Source organism: Podarcis pityusensis (assembly GCF_964106645.2).
Source record: "Podarcis pityusensis genome assembly, chromosome: 8".
Lineage (NCBI taxonomy): Eukaryota > Metazoa > Chordata > Lepidosauria > Squamata > Lacertidae > Podarcis > Podarcis pityusensis.
The window spans coordinates 13,989,869-14,010,011 of NC_138033.1; the positions used below are offsets into that span (position 1 = coordinate 13,989,869).

The following is a 20,143-nucleotide window of genomic DNA, read 5'->3' on the forward strand; positions in this document are numbered from 1 at the left end:
CATGTAGATCGAATCAGAGTTGGCCAAAGATGCTTCAGAGCCATCGTCACATGCAAAGGATGCTGTTGCAGCTTTAGAATTGTGGTATCTTGCCACTGAGGAAAGAGAGGGAGGAGAAAGATGAGCTAAGAAGGAGCATGTGGAGGAACACATGTGAAAAACTGTACAAGTGTGTCTAGTTCAGCTGACATACAAGTTCCTATTCAGCTCAGGACCAGGTTGCTTGAAAGACTGCCTTATACACCCTGCAAATTGGAAATTGCAAGGCCGCTCCACAGTGACTCAGAGCAGGGCTTTTACTGTGGCTGCCCCTGTTCTGTGGTACAGTGGGACCTTGGTTTTAAAACGTCTTGGCTGTCAAACATTTTAGAAGCCAAACGTCAAAATCCCGGAATTGAATGCTTCCTTTTTCGAACATGCTTTGGAAGTTGAACGGCTTCCAAGGCGCGTTTCTCAATTTTTTTCAATTGAATTTGCCAACAGTCCTTTGATCCTTGGTTTTCAAACGTTTCGGAAGTCGAAAGTTCTTCCGGAATGGATTATGTTCAAAAACCAATGTTCCACTTTACAGCGTTCCTGCTGAGATAACAACAGGTGGCTGCTATCTGCACTTTCCAGAAACTATTAAAAACAGTTTTGCTAAGACAGGCTTTCTCAACTGGATAAATGGGTCCTTACCATGATTGCCCAATTGTTAGGGCTGTAGTCTTGTTTTAAATGTATTTAATAGAATCGTAGAATTGAAGGGATCCCGAGGGTCATCCAGCCCAACCCCTTACAACGCACGAATCTCAACTAAACCAGTGTTTCTAACTGCTTTTAATTGTCTCGTATGTAAATCATATTGAGATGGTGGTTTAGAAAACTTTAAATAAATTATTATTATTATTATTAATAGCAATAACTATTTATGTATCCAGGTGCACAGATTGTAATGTGGGAACACCCTGCGAGGGCTTCTGGCACCCAGGGATTGTATCCAATTAAGCAGAGCTGCTAAAAAATTACTGGAGCTAAATTGGCCATGCCCATTGATTCCAATGGGTCTTCTCTGAGTATGACTAATGTTGGACGCAACTCCAGGCTTCTGCCCCATTTTCATGTAGTTTCTGCCGAGTCCAGTCTCCTTCCTCTCTGTTTGATTCCACTTCTTCCTTCTGGAAAAACAGGACTTAATAAGGCGGGCCCCACCTAATTGTGGGTGAGGCACTGAGCGAGATTGCTGACAGAAGAACTTACATAAAACAATTTACGTTTCTTACCATATAAAAGAAGCCGTGGAGGAGGAATGTTTGGGAAGGGTTAGCAACTTGCTACATATGTATGGACTAGTCTGCTAAGACTGTGCCCTCTGCCAGCCCTCACCCACCTGGCTCTGCCTGTCTGCCTCCTCCGCCTTAATCTCAGTTTTGCCCAGCTAAAATCCCCATGCTATTTTTCTAGAAAAAGAGGGGCCAGAGCTCACCATGAACTTTCCCCTTGTTCACCTAGAATGGCAGTACAGTGGTACCTCTGGTTGCGGATGGGATCCGTTCTGGACCTCCGTTCGGATCCCAAGGTTTCCGCAACCGGAGGGATCGCTTTTGCGCATGCGCGGGTGGCGAAACCCGGAAAAATACTCCTGGGTTTGCCACATACGTATCCCGAAGGATATGTAACCGAAGGTGACCGTAAGTAGAGGTACCACTGTAATGCCCACAGAAAGAAATTGATGTAGACCGATTTTTGAAAACAAATGGATTACAAAAAATCTCTCAAGAAAATAAATTAATGCTGAACTATAAAATAACTGAACAGGAGGTAGAAGGCGCCGTTCAGAATATGCAATTAGGTAAATCTCCAGGACCAGTAGGTCTTTATATCTTATCCAGACATTAAACAATGCTTTCCTGACAATATGATTTTTAAATGCTTTATGTGCTTTGACCTTATCATACCACAAATATGCATGCCATCCAAATACATTATTAAAACCTTCTAAGTCCAAAATGTCTGTGTTTTCAAGAAGCAGCCATTCTTTCAGCCAGCAAAAAGCTGCTGATTCATAATAAAGTTTAAGGTCTGGCAGGGCAAATCCACCTCTTTCCTTTGCATCCGTTAGTATTTTAAATTTTATTCTAGGCTTCTTGCCCTGCCAGACAAATTTAGAGATATCTCTCTGCCACCTCTTGAAGCAATCCATTTTGTCCAAAATTTGCAATGTTTGAAAGAGAAATAACATTCTAGGCAATACATTCATTTTTATCGCAGCAATACGGCCTAGCAGTGAAAGCTTCAAATTTGACCAAATTTCTAAGTCTTTTTTCACTTCAGCCCAGCATTTTTCATAATTGTCTTTAAATAGATTCCCATTTTTTGCTGTCATGTTAATCCCCAGGTATTTCACTTTCTTAACCACTGTTAAACCTGTCTCATTCTGAAACCTCTCTTTCTCAATCACAGTTAAGTTTTTCTCTAAGACCTTTGTTTTTAACTTATTCAATTTAAATCCTGCAACCTGACCAAATTCTTGAATCAGTTCCAAAACCCTTTTAGTACTAGATTCTGGCTCCTGCAATGTCAATGCTAAGTCATCTGCAAATGCTCTCAATTTGTACTGTTTAGCTCCGACTTGTATACCTTTAACCAATTGGTCCCTTCTAATCATATTCAGCAGGACCTCCAGGACCGATATAAATAGCAATGGGGAGATTGGGCAACCTTGTCATGTCCCTTTTTCTGTCTTAAATTCCTCCGTCACCACGTTATTTACAATTAATTTAGCCTTTTGTTCTGAATAAATTGCACTTATACCGTTTTCAAAGCCTTGGCCTACCCCCATCCCCTGTAGGTTCTTCTTCATGAAACTCCAAGAAATATTGTCAAAGGCTTTCTCCGCGTCCACAAATATCAAAACTGCCTTGGTATTTATATTCACTTGTAGTTTTTCTAAAATATTGATTATGTTTCTCACATTGTCAGACAAATGTCTACCCGGGAGAAAGCCTGCTTGATCTTTATGTATCTCTTCCATTAGGACTTTTTTTAGTCTTTTAGCCAAAATGTCTGCAAAGATTTTGTAATCCACATTGAGCAGTGATATGGGGCGGTAGTTCTTAAGCTGGGTCTTTTCAGTCTCTATTTTCGGTACAAGTGTAATATACGCTTCTTTCCACGACTCTGGTGCCCTTTTCCCACCCATTATTTTGTTACAGACTTCCTTTAAAGGTTGTACTAGCCATTCCTTCAAGGATCTGTAGTATCTAGAAGTCAGTCCATCCGGTCCTGGAGATTTACCTAGTTGCATATTCTGAATGGCACCTTCTACCTCCTGTTCAGTTATTTTATAGTTCAGCATTAATTTATTTTCTTGAGAGATTTTTTGTAATCCATTTGTTTTCAAAAATCGGTCTACATCAATTTCTTTCTGTGGCCCTTGTGTATATAGTTGTTTAAAATACCTCTGGAAACAATTTCTAATCTCAACTGGGTTCTGTATATTCCTTCCTTCCACTTCTAAATTTGTGACAGTATTTAGTTTTTGTCTTTTTTTCATTTGCCAAGCCAACAATTTCCCACATTTATTAGCCGACTCAAATGTCTTTTGTCTCATTTGTTTAATTTTCCATTCTATCTCCTGATTCATCATTTTCATGTATTGTACTTGATATAACTTTATTTCTCTCAAAATCTCTTGCGACTTTGGTTTTGCTCTCAATTTCTTTTCACTTTCCTTTATTTTCTCCAATATTTTATCCTTCTTCTCATTTTGGATTCTCTTCTTTAATGCATTCTGTTGTATCAAGAACCCTCTCATAACAGCTTTGCTTGTGTCCCAGATTACTCTTTTTTCAACACTGGTGTTCATATTTATCTCAAAATAGTCTCTCAAGGTTTTTTGGGCCTTCTTAATGACTTCTTCATCTCTAAATAAGGCATCATTCATCCTCCATCTGAAGGAGCCGGTTGGTGTTAGTTTCATCTCCATCTTAACAGCATTATGGTCGGAGCAGGTTTTTGGGCAGATTTCCACTTTTCTTGTCTTTGGTGCCATTCCTCTAGTTAGCCATATTTGGTCAATTCTTGTCCATGTCAGTTTGGCTTCAGAAAAGAAGGTTCCCTCTCTGGCCAGGGGATTCTTTGTTCTCCAGATATCAACTAAGTCCAAGTTGTCTGTCATCTCAAAAAAGGTTTTCGGTAGTCTACCATCCATGTTGTATTTTCATGCTGTGAACCACCGTGTGATTTTCAGATGAATACAAATAATAATAATAATAATAATAATAATAATAATAATAATGACAGCACAATCATTAACTCTGCAGCAGGTTTTTGGGGTGAGGGGGTGGGGTGGAACGGCTACAGGCCTGGCCCAAGATTATTCCCAATTTCCCAAACTCCAGCTCAAATCCCGCTTTCAGGCCCTCTCTGACCAAATGCAAGCAGAAAGACGTGTCATTACAAAGGCTGGGAAGAGACTCAGCTTCTTCCTCCTTAACCTCACTGCTGCTTTTGCAGAACTCAGCAGGCAGGGGAGTTGGCTCTGCTTATTATTGGCCCTGTCTCCATCTGCTGTTGACCTCCCTACCTTCCCCACTGCCTGTCCCCACGGGGACTGAACCCAGGATTTTCTGCATGCAAAGGATGCCCTTCCACAGTGCCCTTCTTCATTTGTGAGCTGGAGCGATGAGAAACGAAGTGTCTCTGAAGGCACACTCTGGCTGTCGGCAAGCCCTTGTGCTGCCTCAGCAGACCTCCTGGCTGTGTTCAGTTCCTTTTCACTGGCATCTTACCCGCTTCTGTGGAAAAACCTGACCTTGCTGTTATTTTGGTCCGATGTGAAAGCGTCTCTTAGCGAAGAGGGAAACAAGCCGGGAGGGAGAACTAGGAGAGATAAGTGGGCTGCTGAAGTGGTGGGTCTCTGCCTCCGCATTCCCACTTGAGGTAGTGACAGCCCCAGCTTGGAAGGCTTTCAAAGGGCACCAGACAAGTTCATGGAGGAGAAAGCTATTGGATGACTACCAGCTGCAATGGAAATGCTCTCCACCTCCACTGAAGGTGGCACTGGGCATTTGAAGGAGGATGCAGCTGTGCTGGGGGGCTTCTTGTGGGCATCTGGTTGGCTGTTGTGAGAACAGGATTCTGGACTAGATGGGCCTGCGGCCTGATCCAGCAGCCAGACTCTTCTTAAGTCGGGCACCCCCAAAACTCGGCCCTCCAGATGTTTTGGGACTACAACTCCCATCATCCCTAGCTAGCAGGACCAGTGGTCAGGGATGATGGGAATTGTAGTCCCAAAACATCTGGAGGGCTTAAATTCTCTCACCAGACATTTAAAGCAAACTTGATGTTGCTATTAGGTCATCAGTTGCATACCCACCAACATTTCTCCGATGAAAATATGGACGTCCTATTCAATCATCATCATGACCACCACCGCTTTTTTCTGAGGGGACGCATACCCCTAAGCATTTTGTGAATCTAAGTTTGGCCTCAATGAGGGACGGTATTTGAATATGAGTAGGAAAATGAGAGTACCCCTAAACATTTTTAAAGAAAAAAAGCACTAATAATAATAATAATACCCCGGCCATCTGACTGGGTTGCCCTAGCCACTCTGGGTGTCTTCCAACATATATAAAACCATAATAAAACATTAAACATTTAAAAAACTTCCCTAAATAGGGCTACCTTCAGGTGTCTTCTAAAGGTTGTATCATTACTTATCTCCTTAGCTTAGGGGTCCAATATCACTCCATACCCTCTGATGAAAATAGGGACATCCTAAGTGAAAGTGGGACATTCCGGGATCAAATCAGAAACCAGGATGGCTTTTATAAATCCAGGACTGTCCCTGGAAAATAGGGACACTTGGAGGGTCTACAGTTATCTAAGAGGTTCATACCTTCCCCCCCTCCCCCGACCCCACATATCTTGCAGAGGAAACATCTTTATTATTCTCACACCAATGAAGACTTGGCCAACCAGAGTTCCTCCTCTGCTATTACACAGGAAGCTGCTTCAGACTAGGCCAGACTGTCTGGCCCAGTGCTGACTACTCTGACTGGCAGCAGCAGCTCCCGAAAGGTGTGAGGCTGTGACACTTTCCCAGCCACTCTTTTCAACGAAAGCGGCTGCTCATGTGTCACCAAAAAATCGGAAAGGCGTCACCAAAGAAGATGCCGAAAGAGGATGCAGATTTGCATGGAATGTGCGCGTGCTGATGTTTATGTATGGATGCAAATCTAGAAATATTTAATAGACTCGAATGAACAGAAACAATTTCATTTTCTGCCTCAGGCAATGAAATATCTTAAGCCAGTCCTGTCGCCGATGTGGTGTGTAATGTCCTGCCCTGTGTACGTGAGCACAATATACCTGTCAGGGATAGGGTGTCCCATGTCTGGGGTGCAAATGTGGCCCTGCAGGACTCTCTCTATGGCCTCCACAGCTCAATCTAGGCCACACCTCCTTTCCTCAAACCACGTCCCTCAGTGACCCTGCTTCCAGAAAGTGGTGTTGGGGGATGAGTGTTCAGACCCCTGGGCTCTCACTTGTGGGGTGCCTCAGGGTTCCGTCCTCTCCCCCATGTTTTTTAATATCTATATGAAGCCGCTGGGAGAGATCATCAGGGGGTTTGGGCTGGGTGTTCATCAGTATGCAGATGACACCCATCTCTACCTCTCTTTTAAATCAGAACCAGTGAAGGTGGTGAAGGTCCTGTGTGTGTGCCTGGAGGTGGTTGGAGGATGGATGGCGGCTAACAGATTGAGGCTGAATCCTAACAAGACAGAAGTACTGTTCTTGGGGGACAGGGGGCGGGTGGGAGTGGAGAACTCCCTGGTCCTGAATGGGGTAACTGTGCCCCTGAAGGACCGCAGCCTGGCAGTCATTTTGGACTCACAGCTGTCAATGGAGGTGCAGGTTAATTCTGTATCCAGGGCGGCTGTCTACCGGCTCCATCTGGTACGCAGACTGAGACCCTACCTGCCCATGGACTGTCTCGCCAGAGTGGTGCATGCTCTAGTTAGCTCCCGCTTGGACTACTGCAATGCGCTCTATGTGGGGCTATCTTTGAAGGTGACCCGGAAACTGCAATTAATCCAGAATGCGGCAGCTAGACTGGTGACTGCGAGTGGCTGCCAGGACCACATAACACCGGTCCTGAGAGATCTGCATTGGCTCCCAGTATGTTTCTGAACACAATTCAAAGTGTTGGTGCTGACCTTTAAAGCCCTAAATGGCCTCGGCCCAGTATACCTGAAGGAGCATCTCCACCCCCATCGTTCAGCCCGGACACTGAGATCCAGCTCTGAGGGCTTTCTGCCGGTTCCCTCATTGCGAGAAGTGAGGTTACAGGGAACCAGACAGAGGGCCTTCTCAGTAGTGGCGCCCACGCTGTGGAACACCCTCCCATCATATATCAAGGAAATAAGCAGCTATCCTATTTTTAAAAGACATCTGAAGGCAGCCCTGTTTAGGGAAGTTTTTAATATTTAATGCTGTGTTGTTTTTAACATTCGATTGAGACCCACCCAGAGTGGCTGGGGAAACTCAGCCAGATGCGCGGGGTATAAATAATAAATTATTATTATTATTATTATTATTATTATTATTATTATTATTACATGTCTGTTCCTTTGCCTTTTAACCTCAGGTGGCAAAGATGGCCAGGAACCACCAACTCCAGTTGTTGCCCCCGTGCAGGGGCACCATCTGGAGGGAGGCAAGACCCCCCTAAAAAATTCAAGGAGAGGATCAGGGCCCCTCAGTATTCCACAGCCTGTCAGGCCCCGCTCGGCTTTCCCACAGCTGTGTTGGGCCTTGCCAGGCCTACCTGCAGCCAGCAGAAGGCTGCACTGGCCTGCACTGTGTCTCGAGATGCCAAGGGGACCAGCGGGCATGGCGCAAGGTCACACTGGCTTGCACAACATCTCCTGACACTACGGGGACTGGCACAGTTTAGTGGAAGGTGGCACCGGTCTACCCAGCATTTGGAGATGCATGGGACGTCACAGGTGACATGTGGCATCGCATGTGCATGCTGGGCCCCTTAGGGGCAATTTGGCATTGGTGCATTCAAGGTAAAATGATGCCCAGCCCTGCCACTGGATTATCTTGGGCAAAGGAAAGGCGACAGCAGGCTGAGAAGCAGTTGGGATTCCCTTGGCCTTTGGTGCAATGGGAATTTCCTTTCCTTTCCGCTTCCAGGCTCCTGGTAAGCTTTTCTCCTTCTTTCCCCTAAAAAGAATGAATTGCAGGGAGTCCATTATGGGATGCTGACTTTGACATATGAAGTCCCTGATGGCTTGGGCCCAACTTATGGTAATGAGTTGCAATAAACAGGGCTTGCCTTCTACCTTTGCGTAAGACAGGAAGGGGAAAATACTTAGCATTCATGGGGTGTGTTTCAGAAGTTCAGGGCATTACACCTGTTTTTCATGCCTTAAAATACTTGTACCACACCTTTGGGGTCCAGAATGTACTAAATGACAGATAATGCTTTTTAAAAAAAAATTACACAAAGAAAAGAATGAACAACAGCAAGCTAAAACCACACTGCAACAAAAGGCACCCCCTCACTGTCGCCAAATCCGCTTTGGGCTTGGGGAAAAACTCAGGACAGATTTATGGGGTGCCTGGAGGGGAACACCGCCCCCGCCATGCAGTAGAAATCGTTCTGCTCATGCAAAGCGCATCTTAGCTCTACATTAAATGCAGCCCTTGGTGACACCAATCCTTTGGCAGTTATATATCAGGCAAAAACTACCTCTGTGGCACCTGTTGAAGATCATTTCAAGCAGAGATCTTTATCCCTGTCTGTACCTGTGTTGGATTTGAAATTGTTTTCATGCATGAAAGTGTTTCGAGTTGTTGTTTTTATATACACGGAACTGTTTCTCCGTTGCTTTTCGCATGCGGGATTATTTTTAGCGTGGCTCTTTCCTGCTACGAAACCGCGGGAAACGATTCCTAAACAGAATCACAAGTCAGTAAAGAAATAGACGACGCTGGTGACTAAATAACAAGGGGTCTTTGTTATTATTGTTTATCCTCGCAGCGGATATCATGCCTTGTTGAGTGGTGGTGCTACAGAACTCGGATGCCATGGGGGTGCTGAGCCAAGCAGAGCTGTGCCCCTTTTCAACCAAATCGGAGAAGGATCGCCTGGAGGATATGCCCAAGTGCCAGTCACCAGACAAGGAGGGGTCCCCAGCTCAGTGTAGCATAGAAGATGCCCTTTCTTTGGAAGGCGGCTCCAGTCCAGGTGGAAACTCCAGTGACGGGATGGAGGAGGATGAAGCCAGCAGCACAGAGAGTGCCCAGAATGGGGTGAGTGGCAGCAAATGTCTAGGGTCTCATTTCTCATCTGAGGCTTAATTGGCTTTTGAGCCTTTTCCTTCATCAAGTGGGAGAGGGGTGTTTTTAACAGAAATGACAGGGGTAAATATGCATATGTATTTGCTAGGGTTGCCTCCTCTGCTTTCTCTGGTCGCCAACCCCATATGCTTTGCAAGCAGAAGGTCCCAGGTTCAATCCCTTATATCCCCAGGCAGGGCTGGGAATGTCCCTTGCTCAAAAACTTGGACAGCTGTTGCCAGTCAGTGTTGACAATACTGAACTTTAGACGGACCAGTGGTCCTCCTTGGGACAAGGCAGCTCCCAATATTTTTCTTTTAATCAAACAATGGGTAGAGAAGTGCAATCGTCTCTAAGCGGAGCACAAGAAATGCAATACAGAAAAGGTAGTTAAAACCACTCAATCAGATACTCTGGTTTCTCTTCAGATTGTACAAATCTTTCACCTTTTACTAAAACGACACAATCATACTTCAGCTAATGGGGGGAAAGTCTTCAGTAGACGCCGGAAAATCAACAGGGATGAGGTCTGCTAACCCCAACTAGAAGGGAGTTACATAAATTTGGGCCCACAATATTAACCGCACGGCTCCCAATGAATACAAACCATGCATCCAAGCCATAGGGGCCACAAACAGTGACCCAGAAGATTCAGTGTTGGGGCAGAGATTGGGTCTGCCACTGCAAATTTTTGAGCATTAGAGTTATATAGTTTGGGAGGAACCACAGCTCAATGGTAGAGCATCTGCTTTGCATGGCTACTGTGAGGACAGGATGCTGGACTTGGTGGGCCCTCAGCCAGATCCTGCAGGACTCTTCTTAAGTTCTTATGTGGCAGCTAACCACAAGCCCTTTTGCCACTGGTGCCTAAAAACCATTTGTCTGCGTGTTGCTATAGAGAGGGAAGTGAGCAGGTTTTTCATCCTCCCTCTATGAAGCTCATCTGTGTGGAGAATGGTCAACACCTCCTCTTAGTTTCCTGCTATAGTCGTACCTTGGTTCTTGAATGGAATCCGTTCCGGAAGTCTGTTCAACTTCCAAAAACGTTTAAAAACCAAGGAACTTCCTGCACTCAATCGGAAACCACGGAAGCCGTGTCGGATGTTTGGCTTCCAAAAAACGTTTGCAAACTGGAACACTCATGTCTGGGTTTGCGGCGTTCGGGAACCAAAATGTTCAAGTTGCAAGGCGTTCGAGAGCCAAGGTACGACTGTATGTAGTCACTGGAAGGATTCCCAAGACAGAAGTTTTTTTTTTCCAGGTATGGTTAGGTCTTCATAGCTCCTAGTTAAGTACCAATTGGACAAAGGGGTAAAGGATGGGAGCAGGGCTGGGAGGAAGAGTTCAGAAAGAACAAAATCTCTTCTCTTGCGAAGGGACTAGTGTTAATCTCTAGCCTTCCAAGCTGACTTTTTCAGTTTCAGTTTTGCAATCCTGGTAGGGAAACTCAGCCACACCTTTTAGCACAGTTACTGGGATACACCTTAGCTCAGTGCTGGAGCACCTCATTTGAACAAAGATGCAAAGATGGTCACTGTTTTGATTTGCACCTGGTACCTCCAGTGAAAAGGAAGTCCATGGTTAGATGCAGCAGCAATGCTTCTGAATACCAGTTGCTGGGAAACACAGGAGGGGAAAGATGCTCTTGTGCTCAGATCCTGCTTGCAGGCTTCCCAACTTCTTCTTAAGTTATTTATTTATTTCATATTCTTTATTGAAAAATAAAAAAGTACAAAATTACAAGTGCTCAAAGTAAAAGAAGACACAAAAAGAAGAAACAAGAAATAGTACCCATGTAGGAAACAAAACAGAACAGCAACAACAAAAGATATTGTGTACATTACAAAAAAAGGGGGGGGGGTTGTTATTGTAATTAACCAGACCTTCATCTAATATGGCATTTATAACAAATATCATTAAATTTGGCCATGGCAAATCTGTGTTTGTACACAACTTGCTCATGTGCAGCAAGTTTGTACATATCTTCAATCCAATCATTAAAGGGAGCTGCATTTTTATTTTTCCAGTTCATCAAGACCATTCTTTTTGCCGTAGTAAGGGCACATAGAGTCCCTTTGTTAGATTCCATGTCTTGCGTATATAATTCAAAAAGATATGTTTGTCTGCAAATTTAAGATTGCTCCATACAGTCATGTTGATTGGCTCTTATTACCTCCTGCCAGAATTTTTTCAAAGTAGGACGCTGAAGCATTATTCTCGCCACATCTCCAGCAGCTAGATATAGGCCCTTCTTAAGCTCTTACGGTGCAGGGTTCAGAACCACCCACAGGGTTTCGTTTGTGCGAACGCAGCCTGCACGTGTACACGCAAACCCTGATTTATATATTGTGTTTCCCTTTCCAGTACGAGAGTCCCCAAACAGGAAGAATCGGCTGCAGCACGAAGGAGAAGCAACTGCGGCCAACTCATGCTGTGAGCAAGATCTCGGCTCTTGAGAATCGGATCAAGGAGCTGCATCACCGGAAGAAGGAGGTGAACATTGAGGTACGCCTCAGTCTCCTACAATCCCCTCCCTGTTTCGCGAGGAAAGGGGTGTCTGATGGGTGACAATTGGCACCTGTAAAACCGGTATGGTGGAGGCACCACACCCAGGCAGGTGGGGAAAGGCTTGAGGCACGTCACAGATACATAGAGAGCAGGACCTGCTGGTTCCACAGAACGGGGCATCCCTCGCCGCGCGGTGTTTAGTTCCCAAGGTGCTCTCAGGAGCGTTCTCTAATGGTCAGATCAGATCAGGGGAGCCTGGAAGTTAGAACTTCCCCTGCATTCCTTGATTGCTCTTATCCCATGATTCCGCTTGCCCGTCTGCCCCCTGGTGGTTGTGTAGAGGTTGGCTGGCCGCCAGTCAGGATGTTTGGGCACCTCGCCTCTGACATGGCCCCCTTCCCCAGCAGATGGACCTGGAAGGAGCCTTGCTACAAGGAGAACTGAAGGAGGAGAGGCAGGAGCTGAGAAAGGAAGAGGAGAAGCTGCTTGAGCTGCAGAGGCGCCTCGTGGAGACGGAGCGCAGGTGCCACGCCGAAAGAGAGAAGGTGAGGCCTCCTCTCTTAAGTCTTTCTCTCGTCAGCCTCCAGGAGCCTCTTCAGGCTGGTGATTTATTGCGGGTGTGTTTTGCAACATGTGGATTTCTCCTGCTTTTGTTTGTTCTGAGGTGCTCCTTGGATGCCTCTGCATGATTGCTGTCCAGAAGGGTGGAAGTGCAACAAAAGTGGGGCAAAAATCAGCCGGGACATAGGATTGCAGAGTTGGAAGGGACCCCGAGGGTCATCTAGCCCAACCCCTCCTGCAATGCAGGAACATTTGTTATGTGATTTCAGTAGGAAGTTACAGGGTATGCACTGATTGGAAACAAAACTGCGAGTGCAAACAGTATTGAAAGTCAGATCATGTGTGGTCGCCCAGATAGCATCATCCTGACCTGAGGATGAATGGCACAGGTAGGATGAGTAGGATCACACCCTTTCTCTGCCAGCTCTGTTTTCCCTGCTGGGTAACTCTTCCAGTTGGATGAATCTTCCCTCCCATGTGATGGTAGGAAGGTCCATCAGGACTGTGGGAAGGGGAGGGAAGTTTTGCATTCTTCATCTCCCTCCAATCCCCCTTCTGCTGCTCAGTTGATTGGTGAACAGGTGAAAAAAGCTGGTGGAGGATGGACTGCAGAAAAAAGTTAACCTGTATCTGGAGCTTCCTGTCCTTCTTACTGCTCTGCTGATCAATGGGAGGGTATGTTGTGGGTCATGTAAGATCAGGCACTGGTCCGGAAGCAGCCCGGGCAGTGGACCGATTGCACACCTCTGATCAGAGAATGTGCAAAACGTAGTCGACATATGCACATTCCCCAAGGGCAGTTGGCGAGTATGTCTGTTGATGGAAATGTACATTATTCTCTCTTCCTGGAAAGATTATATGCACATTCCCCATGAGGCCTGGTGAATGTGCACAATGGCCAGTTGCTATGCACATTAACCTCTCAGTGCACATTCCCTTTAAAACACGCACACGCATGTTATGGATATATATACCTTCCACTCAAGGTAACTGTTTATACATCTGATGAAGTGCACTGTCGTCCAGGAAAGCTTATGCCATAATAAATTTGTTAGCCTTTAAAGTGCCATGAGACTCTTTGTCTGTATTTTGAGACTGAAACTGAAATTCAAAAGCTTTCTCATCATCCCTATTATTGTTCACTACTTTGGCCTTTTAGTGTTATATAATACAGTAAAGCAAAGCTTAAGTTGACAGAAAAGTGGTGTTTGGTCAAACGAAAACAAAACCCCACCACACCTACACACAGAATGGAGGAAGGACTGTAGCCCATTAGTAGAACATTTGCCTTATAGGCACAAAGTGCCGGGTTCAATTCCTGGCATCTCCAGGTAGGGCTGGCAAAACTCCTGCCTGAAAGCCTAGAGAGCCACTGCCAATCAGTGAAGACAATACTGGGCTAGATAAACCAGTGTAAGGCAGCTGTCTATATTCCTCCTTATGTTTTTTCTTGTCCTAGACTCAGAGAACTTAAAGTAGGAAAGGAACCCAGGGGTCATCTAGCCCAACCCCCTGCAATGCAGGCCACCCCCACTGTCTCCCTGCTTGTCTTAGGTCTCTCAGCTTTTTGTGTGTGTGGTAGGGGGAAGAAATGGCAAATGTTTGCGTCCTGCCCTGATGTCATTTATGATGACAGGTGCAATAGATATTTTCTTCCTATATGAATAAAAATGCAATGCTGTCATCAAGTAGCCCACATCACAGGACTTCTGCATAACAACAACAAGCTGTCGCCAGGAATATATATGCGTAAAAAGCTGTCCTTCCGAAATCTTCATAAGTACCTGTAATTAAATAGTGCAAGGAACTTAACAGGTAGCTGACACACAGGAGGGTGCTAAATCTCCACCTTAATGTCCAAAGTCTGCTCCTAGCAGAGCACAACACCTTGGTGATGGGCTGGGAGGTCAAAGTGCCTGAAGCAGTGAGGAATAACAGCACAACAAGAAGGAAGAGAACACAGGGAAGGAGGAAAATATTGATTACTTAGCAATTAGTTATATCTTTCCATTCCGCAGTGGGAGAAGAGGAAGGGCCATAGCTCAGTGGTAGAGCATCTGCTTTGCATGCAGAAGGTCTCAGGTTCGAATCCCAGCACCCTCAGGTAGGACTGGGAGGGACACCTGGAAAACCACTGCTGGGCGGTGTCACCAATGTGATGGACCACTGTGTCTGACTTAGCACAAGGCAGCTTCCAATCTTCCCATGCTGGCAAAAGTGATGGGTAGACTGAATCCAGGTGACCCTACCCTGAACTGCACTCCTGCCTGCACTCTGAAGTGTTGCAGCCTGGACTTCGCCTTTATTTCATCAGTGAGAACTTGGCCTCCCAAGCGGCGCTTATCGCAGCGCCGATCACAGTTGGGAAAGGAACGCCTAATCTGGTAACTTGCTAGGTGGAGCAAAAGCGGCTGGATATTTGCTGCCCATGGAGATGTAGTAATGCTCTCCCTGCCCTCTTTTTCGGCAGGAGAAGGCGCGGCTGCAGAGAGAGCGTCACAAGGTAGAGGAGCTGCAGCGGCAGCACGCTGAATCACAGATCCACCTGGACAACCAGCCCGAATCCATGCGGGAACGGATGCAGAAGCAGCTTCAGGAGGTGAGTGTGCAGCAAGGAGCTGCCAGAAACAGGTCTGGTATGGCAGCAGGTCAGATTGTGTGATTTCTCTCTTTGGTTGCTACCACTTCAGATTGCAAGTGGGGCAGATGGTGAGATTTGAAGGCATGCATCAAACTCTCTGCTTATAGGAAGATAGGCATCAGGGAGAGAAGGGCTGTAGCCTAGACTTTTAGGGAAGGGCAGTGGTTCACTGGCAGAACACATGCGTGCAAAAGATCACAGGTTCAACCCCCAGTGTCTCCAGGTACAGTTGGGAGACACCTCCTGCCTTGGGGAGCTGCTGCCAGTCAGTGTGGGTCGTGCTGAGCTTGATGTATAAGGCAGCAGCTCCTTGTGTTTGCATGTTTCTAATAGGGTTCTCTGTGCCGTGTGCACTTCAAAATGTGGTTTCTCCCAACCTACGATCTCAAATGGTGAAATCTAGGACAGGCTCCCCTAATTAGGGGGCTTTGAATTGCTATCAGCCCCCAATACCACAGCTGGGTTGGGTGGGAGTTGTGGTCCAAAACATCTGGAAGGCACCAGGAGGTTGGGGAAGGCTGGTCTCCACAATGCAGGCCTAAAAAAATCCAAGCCAGGAAGAAACTTCTACTGGCTTGCAAATTGTGGGAATCTGGCAGGTAGCATAAGTTCCCTGACCACTGGGTCCTTCTGGCAATAAGCAATGGGACCCAGAAGTCTATCTTGACTCTGGTTCTCTACCCAGACATCTGAGATGCTAGATGGAGCCCTGAGATGCTATGAAGATCTGGAGTTCCAGCAATTGGAGCGGGAAAGCCGGTTGGAAGAGGAGAAGGAGGCCATCTGCCAGGCTCTGGCCCAAGAGATCACTCAGCTGCAGAACAGCATCAACCAAAGGAAGGTAAGTGGCAGTCCTGATGACCCATAAATACAGTTCCAGGGTTTGTCTCACTCTGTAGTAGCCTTCTCTGACCTGGGGCCCTGACAGTGCTGTAGTGTTTTTCTTTTCAGGATGAGGAGGGACATTCCTATCCTGCCATTTTCATGTGCGCAGCATTTATTTCTTACACATTTATTCTTTAAAAAGTAGCATGGGTGGTTTTTTGTGTGCTCCAGGCTGCTTTTTCAAGGCAACGACAAACGGATCTGGTACTTCTGTTTTCCTTTTGTTTTCTTTTGACTGCACACTTAAATCTGGTCCAATCAGTAGATCAACAAACTGAAATTTTAGTTGCTCAATTGATGCAGGAGTCACCTTTGAACTAGTGGTGCCAACTTTTAATCAGAGGGATCAAGACTTAGAGGCTCTTAAGTATATTTTTGAAGGGTGTTATCTGTCTTTTTTTCCTGCTGTCATACGTATAAAATAAAGGATGAAAAAGAAGATGGCCTTTCCTTTCAATAAAGGAGCATTGTTAAAACTGTAGGTTAGCACACAATTTACCTGTCCATCTTTTGCTTTTGCTTTTTTTTAAAAAAACAAATGTTTAGCTTGGGGTATTCTGCACACGTGATAGTTAAATCTTTGAAAAGGGAGATGAGTCATCAGCTAAGCGTTATTTAATTAGTCAGTAACCTTGGGGTTGTGTTTTTGCTTCTACTGCACCTGACCACGACACAGGAGGGGCTCCCTGTGTATAATTATCCTAGGTGCAATAGAGCTCTGTGTTGCCCTGAAGACTGAGGATTCTAACCAGGTTCTCTCCCCCGTATCCAGAGGACGGTGCAGAGGCTGGAAGGACAGGCCCGTTTGACACAGGAGCAAATGGTGGGCGAGAGCCAGCGATTTGCGCAAGAGAAAGGCGAGGCCGTCAGGAATCTCAACGTGGTAAGGAATTCCCAGGAATCTCAGTGCAGCAAGGAATTTCTGGCTGAAAGCCAGGAAAACACCCAGGATCCCAGGTTCCCTCTCTTCCCACACCAGTCCACTTGCCATGCCCAACGCTAACAACTAATGCAAAGTCTTGCTTTCAGTTCCCTGCCACTAAGCTTCTTTCTGGGGTTAGAAACCAGAGGTTTTGGCTCCTAGACTTCAGTGGTGGCTGGTTCCCATTGGGACGGGTGGGGCAGAAGACAAGGAAAGCCAGCCAATGGCAATGGAGGAGACCAGGGGCTTTATTGTGAGGAGGGAGGGCACTAAAGACACCGAGATGCTATTCTCATACCTTCCAACACATCAAGGTGAAAAACCAGGGTGTGTGTCCACGCCGAGTCACGTTACGTGCATGAGATTGGGCCCCTGAAAGACACAGTTTTTCCAGAGCTGTGCTCCTGCATGGAAGCACAGTGCCCCGAAATGCATATTTTGGGGTGCTGAGTGAGATCACGGCCCCCCAAAAGCATTTTTTTGGGGGGAAGCAAGATTATGGCACCCAAAATGAGCACTGTGTTCTCACATGAAAAAAAATGGGTATTCCAGTTTTACTGGGACAGTTGAAGAGTACCTATTCTTTGTGGGTGAACCGACAGTAGGAAGACGTGGGGTGGTGGGAGGAGGGGAAATGAATGGGGCACCAGATCCGTTTATGGGTCAAGCTGACCTGAAGCAACATTTGCAACTGTCTGACAACATGACTTGTTGTCGAAACAAAATAAAAAAAATTCTTCCAGGAGCTCCTTAGAGACCAACTAAGTTTGTTATAGGTATGAGCTTTCGTGTGCATGCACACTTCTTTAGATACACTGAAACAGAAGTCACCAGACCCTTATATATATAACTTGTTGTCGTTCTTGGTGTAGGAGAAAAATCGCCTAATGGACATGGGCCCGGAGTATTCGGAGGAGGGTGGAGAAGACTCCTCTGAAAGTAAGCAGGGTGTCACTCAGGTAAGCCCTTTCAGGTGCTCCCTTTTGTCTCTCCATCCACCAGTGCCCATCTAAGACCAAATCCTCTTCCAGATGACCTGCTTATTGAGTGGTCATCCTGATTTGTGTGCATAAATTTTTGTGGGGAGGTTATAGGGTTTCTTGAGCATTCATTCTGATTTATTTTACAGGGATGTTTTGCAACATTACCTTGAGCAAATGTTATTTATTCCCCGCCTTCTGGTGCATTTCTTCATCATTTTCCTTACTGTAAAAAGTCCAGTTGTTTTTGGAAAAGGGTTTGTTTTACAAGAGCTCCAAATCTATTTTAATAGTGCGACTGGTGATGGGATCCCACCTGCAAATTAGTGACAGTATGAGAGTGACCCAAGTTTCCCATCAACCAGGATTGTGTGGTTTTTTTGTACCCAGGTGGGTGCACAATTCACAGGGGTGGCAGAGGGGGACCCCAGATCTCAGCTCTAAAGTTGCTGCTGTATAACAGGCAGAAATTCAACATTCCTCCAGCCTAGCAATCCCACATTTTAAAACATTGCCATTGAAGTATTTGCGTGGCTGTTTTAATTCCTGCTTTAATCTGTGCATTGTGTTAATGTATTTCTTTTAATTGATCTGATCTTACGTTTTTATTATTGCTGTGTTTTAGATTGCATTATAAACTACTACAGGATGAATATTATTATTTATTCAAAGTTACTTATTTATTCATTATCTATCTGTGCACCCGACATCCTCAAAGAAGCCCAGGCCTGCAAGCAACCATGCAGTAAAACAATGCAGCGTAAAATAGAATAGAATAAAATGGAATAAAATAAAATGTATTTAAAACAATCTGAAAACATTTAGAAAGGAGTGGCCTATAAAAAACTTGAATAAATGAATGGTGCAAATCTAAGGGAGGCTGTGCCTGTTGAATTTCTGCCTGTTGCATACAACAGAGAAACCAGGGCAAGAGAGAAGGTGCCACTCCTAGTTAGCCCCTTTAGTGCATGAACCAAACACAAGTGTCATGGAGAGGGGGGCAGCCTTCTGAAATTTAAGACCTGGTGCTCATTTTTTTTAGTACTCCCCAAAATGCCATCCTTATATTCTTATTCCCTGTTCAATCTGGACTCACCATTTCCATGTGCTGATCTGATTTTCTGCAGAAATGGTAAATCCATGTTAAATGGGAATATACAACAGAAAGTCATTTTGAGGAGTATGTTGTGTGGGCACCAAGCAAACCTATATTCAAGGGCTAGGGGTGACCTGGAAACTACAACTAATCCAAAATGCGACAGCTAGACTGGTTACTGGGAGTGGCTGCCGAGACCATATAACACCGGTCCATTGGCTCCCAGTATGTTTCTGAGCACAATTCAAAGTGTTGGTGCTGACCTTTAAAGCCCTAAACAGCCTCAGCCCAGTATACCCGAAGGAGCATCTCCACCCCCATCAAACAGCCCGGACACTGAGGTCCAGCTCCGAGGGCCTTCTGGCGGTTCCCTCCCTGTGAGAAGTGAGGTTACAGGGAACCAGGCAGAGGGCCTTCTCGGTAGTGGCGACCGCCCTGTGGAACGCACCTCCCATCAGATGTCAAAAAGATAAACAACTACCTGACTTTTAGAAGACATCTGAAGGCAGCCCTGTTTAGGGAAGTTTAACCAGGTTAAATTTGTGCGAGTCAACTCGGCCTCTCCAATCTTGCAGGGGAGGAGGGCAGGGGAGTCATGTAAACTACCGTGTATGCTGCCAGACCACATGTGAAAAGCTTGCTGGGACTGTGCTGAAAAATCTCACACCTTTTTGATTGGTTCTGGTAGTAAAAGCAACAGAGGATTGATTTAGTATTTCAGGGAGGTTTTTTTTGGGGGGGGGGGAGAAACACCGCTTCCATCCTTTTATCTGTGTCTGTCTCTCCTTGCAGCTCACTTTCACCCAAAAGACGGACCGGAAGGTCATTGTGTTGGGTTCCGACCAATCAGACTCCTCCTCCTGTGTCTTCTCCGTCCGCAGTTCTGTCAAGGTCTGTCTTGTCCTGTTGGTCTGTGTTGATTTTCAGTGTCTTATCTTCCTTTTATGTGTACAGACGTGATTCTGCAGCTGCGCTTCCCCCACCCACCCAACCTAGTGCCCTCTGGGTGTTAGCAGACTACAACTCCCAAACATCCATATGGCACCAGGTTATGTGAGGTGTTTGCTATAGCTCCTTTGGATCTGCATTGTCTTTGATGGGAGAGGATGGGGCATCTGCATCTTTTCAGGGTGCTTTGGATCATGGACCAGCAGTAGAGGCAGCAGATATCCAATGGCTTTACTGCTGCAGTGGAGGTCTGTTAGGGCAAA

General features: G+C 45.8%; 1 protein-coding gene across 4 annotated transcripts in view; it reads left to right on the forward strand.

Moving 5' to 3' along the window:
• The window catches only part of PHLDB3 (pleckstrin homology like domain family B member 3), a 39,689-nt gene that overhangs the window by 5,287 nt on the left and 14,259 nt on the right, over positions 1-20,143 (forward strand). For 2 of the 4 annotated variants that reach the window (XM_081018862.1, XM_081018863.1), the window contains exons 2-9: positions 9,041-9,312; positions 11,704-11,844; positions 12,252-12,392; positions 14,879-15,007; positions 15,735-15,890; positions 16,707-16,817; positions 17,729-17,815; positions 19,725-19,823. In XM_081018862.1, coding sequence (XP_080874988.1) covers positions 9,088-9,312; positions 11,704-11,844; positions 12,252-12,392; positions 14,879-15,007; positions 15,735-15,890; positions 16,707-16,817; positions 17,729-17,815; positions 19,725-19,823 — 1,089 coding nt within the window. In that variant the 5' untranslated portion in view covers positions 9,041-9,087. The remainder of the gene's footprint in view (positions 1-9,040; positions 9,313-11,703; positions 11,845-12,251; positions 12,393-14,878; positions 15,008-15,734; positions 15,891-16,706; positions 16,818-17,728; positions 17,816-19,724; positions 19,824-20,143) is intronic. The other 2 variants (XM_081018864.1, XM_081018865.1) reach the window with 2 other exon arrangements.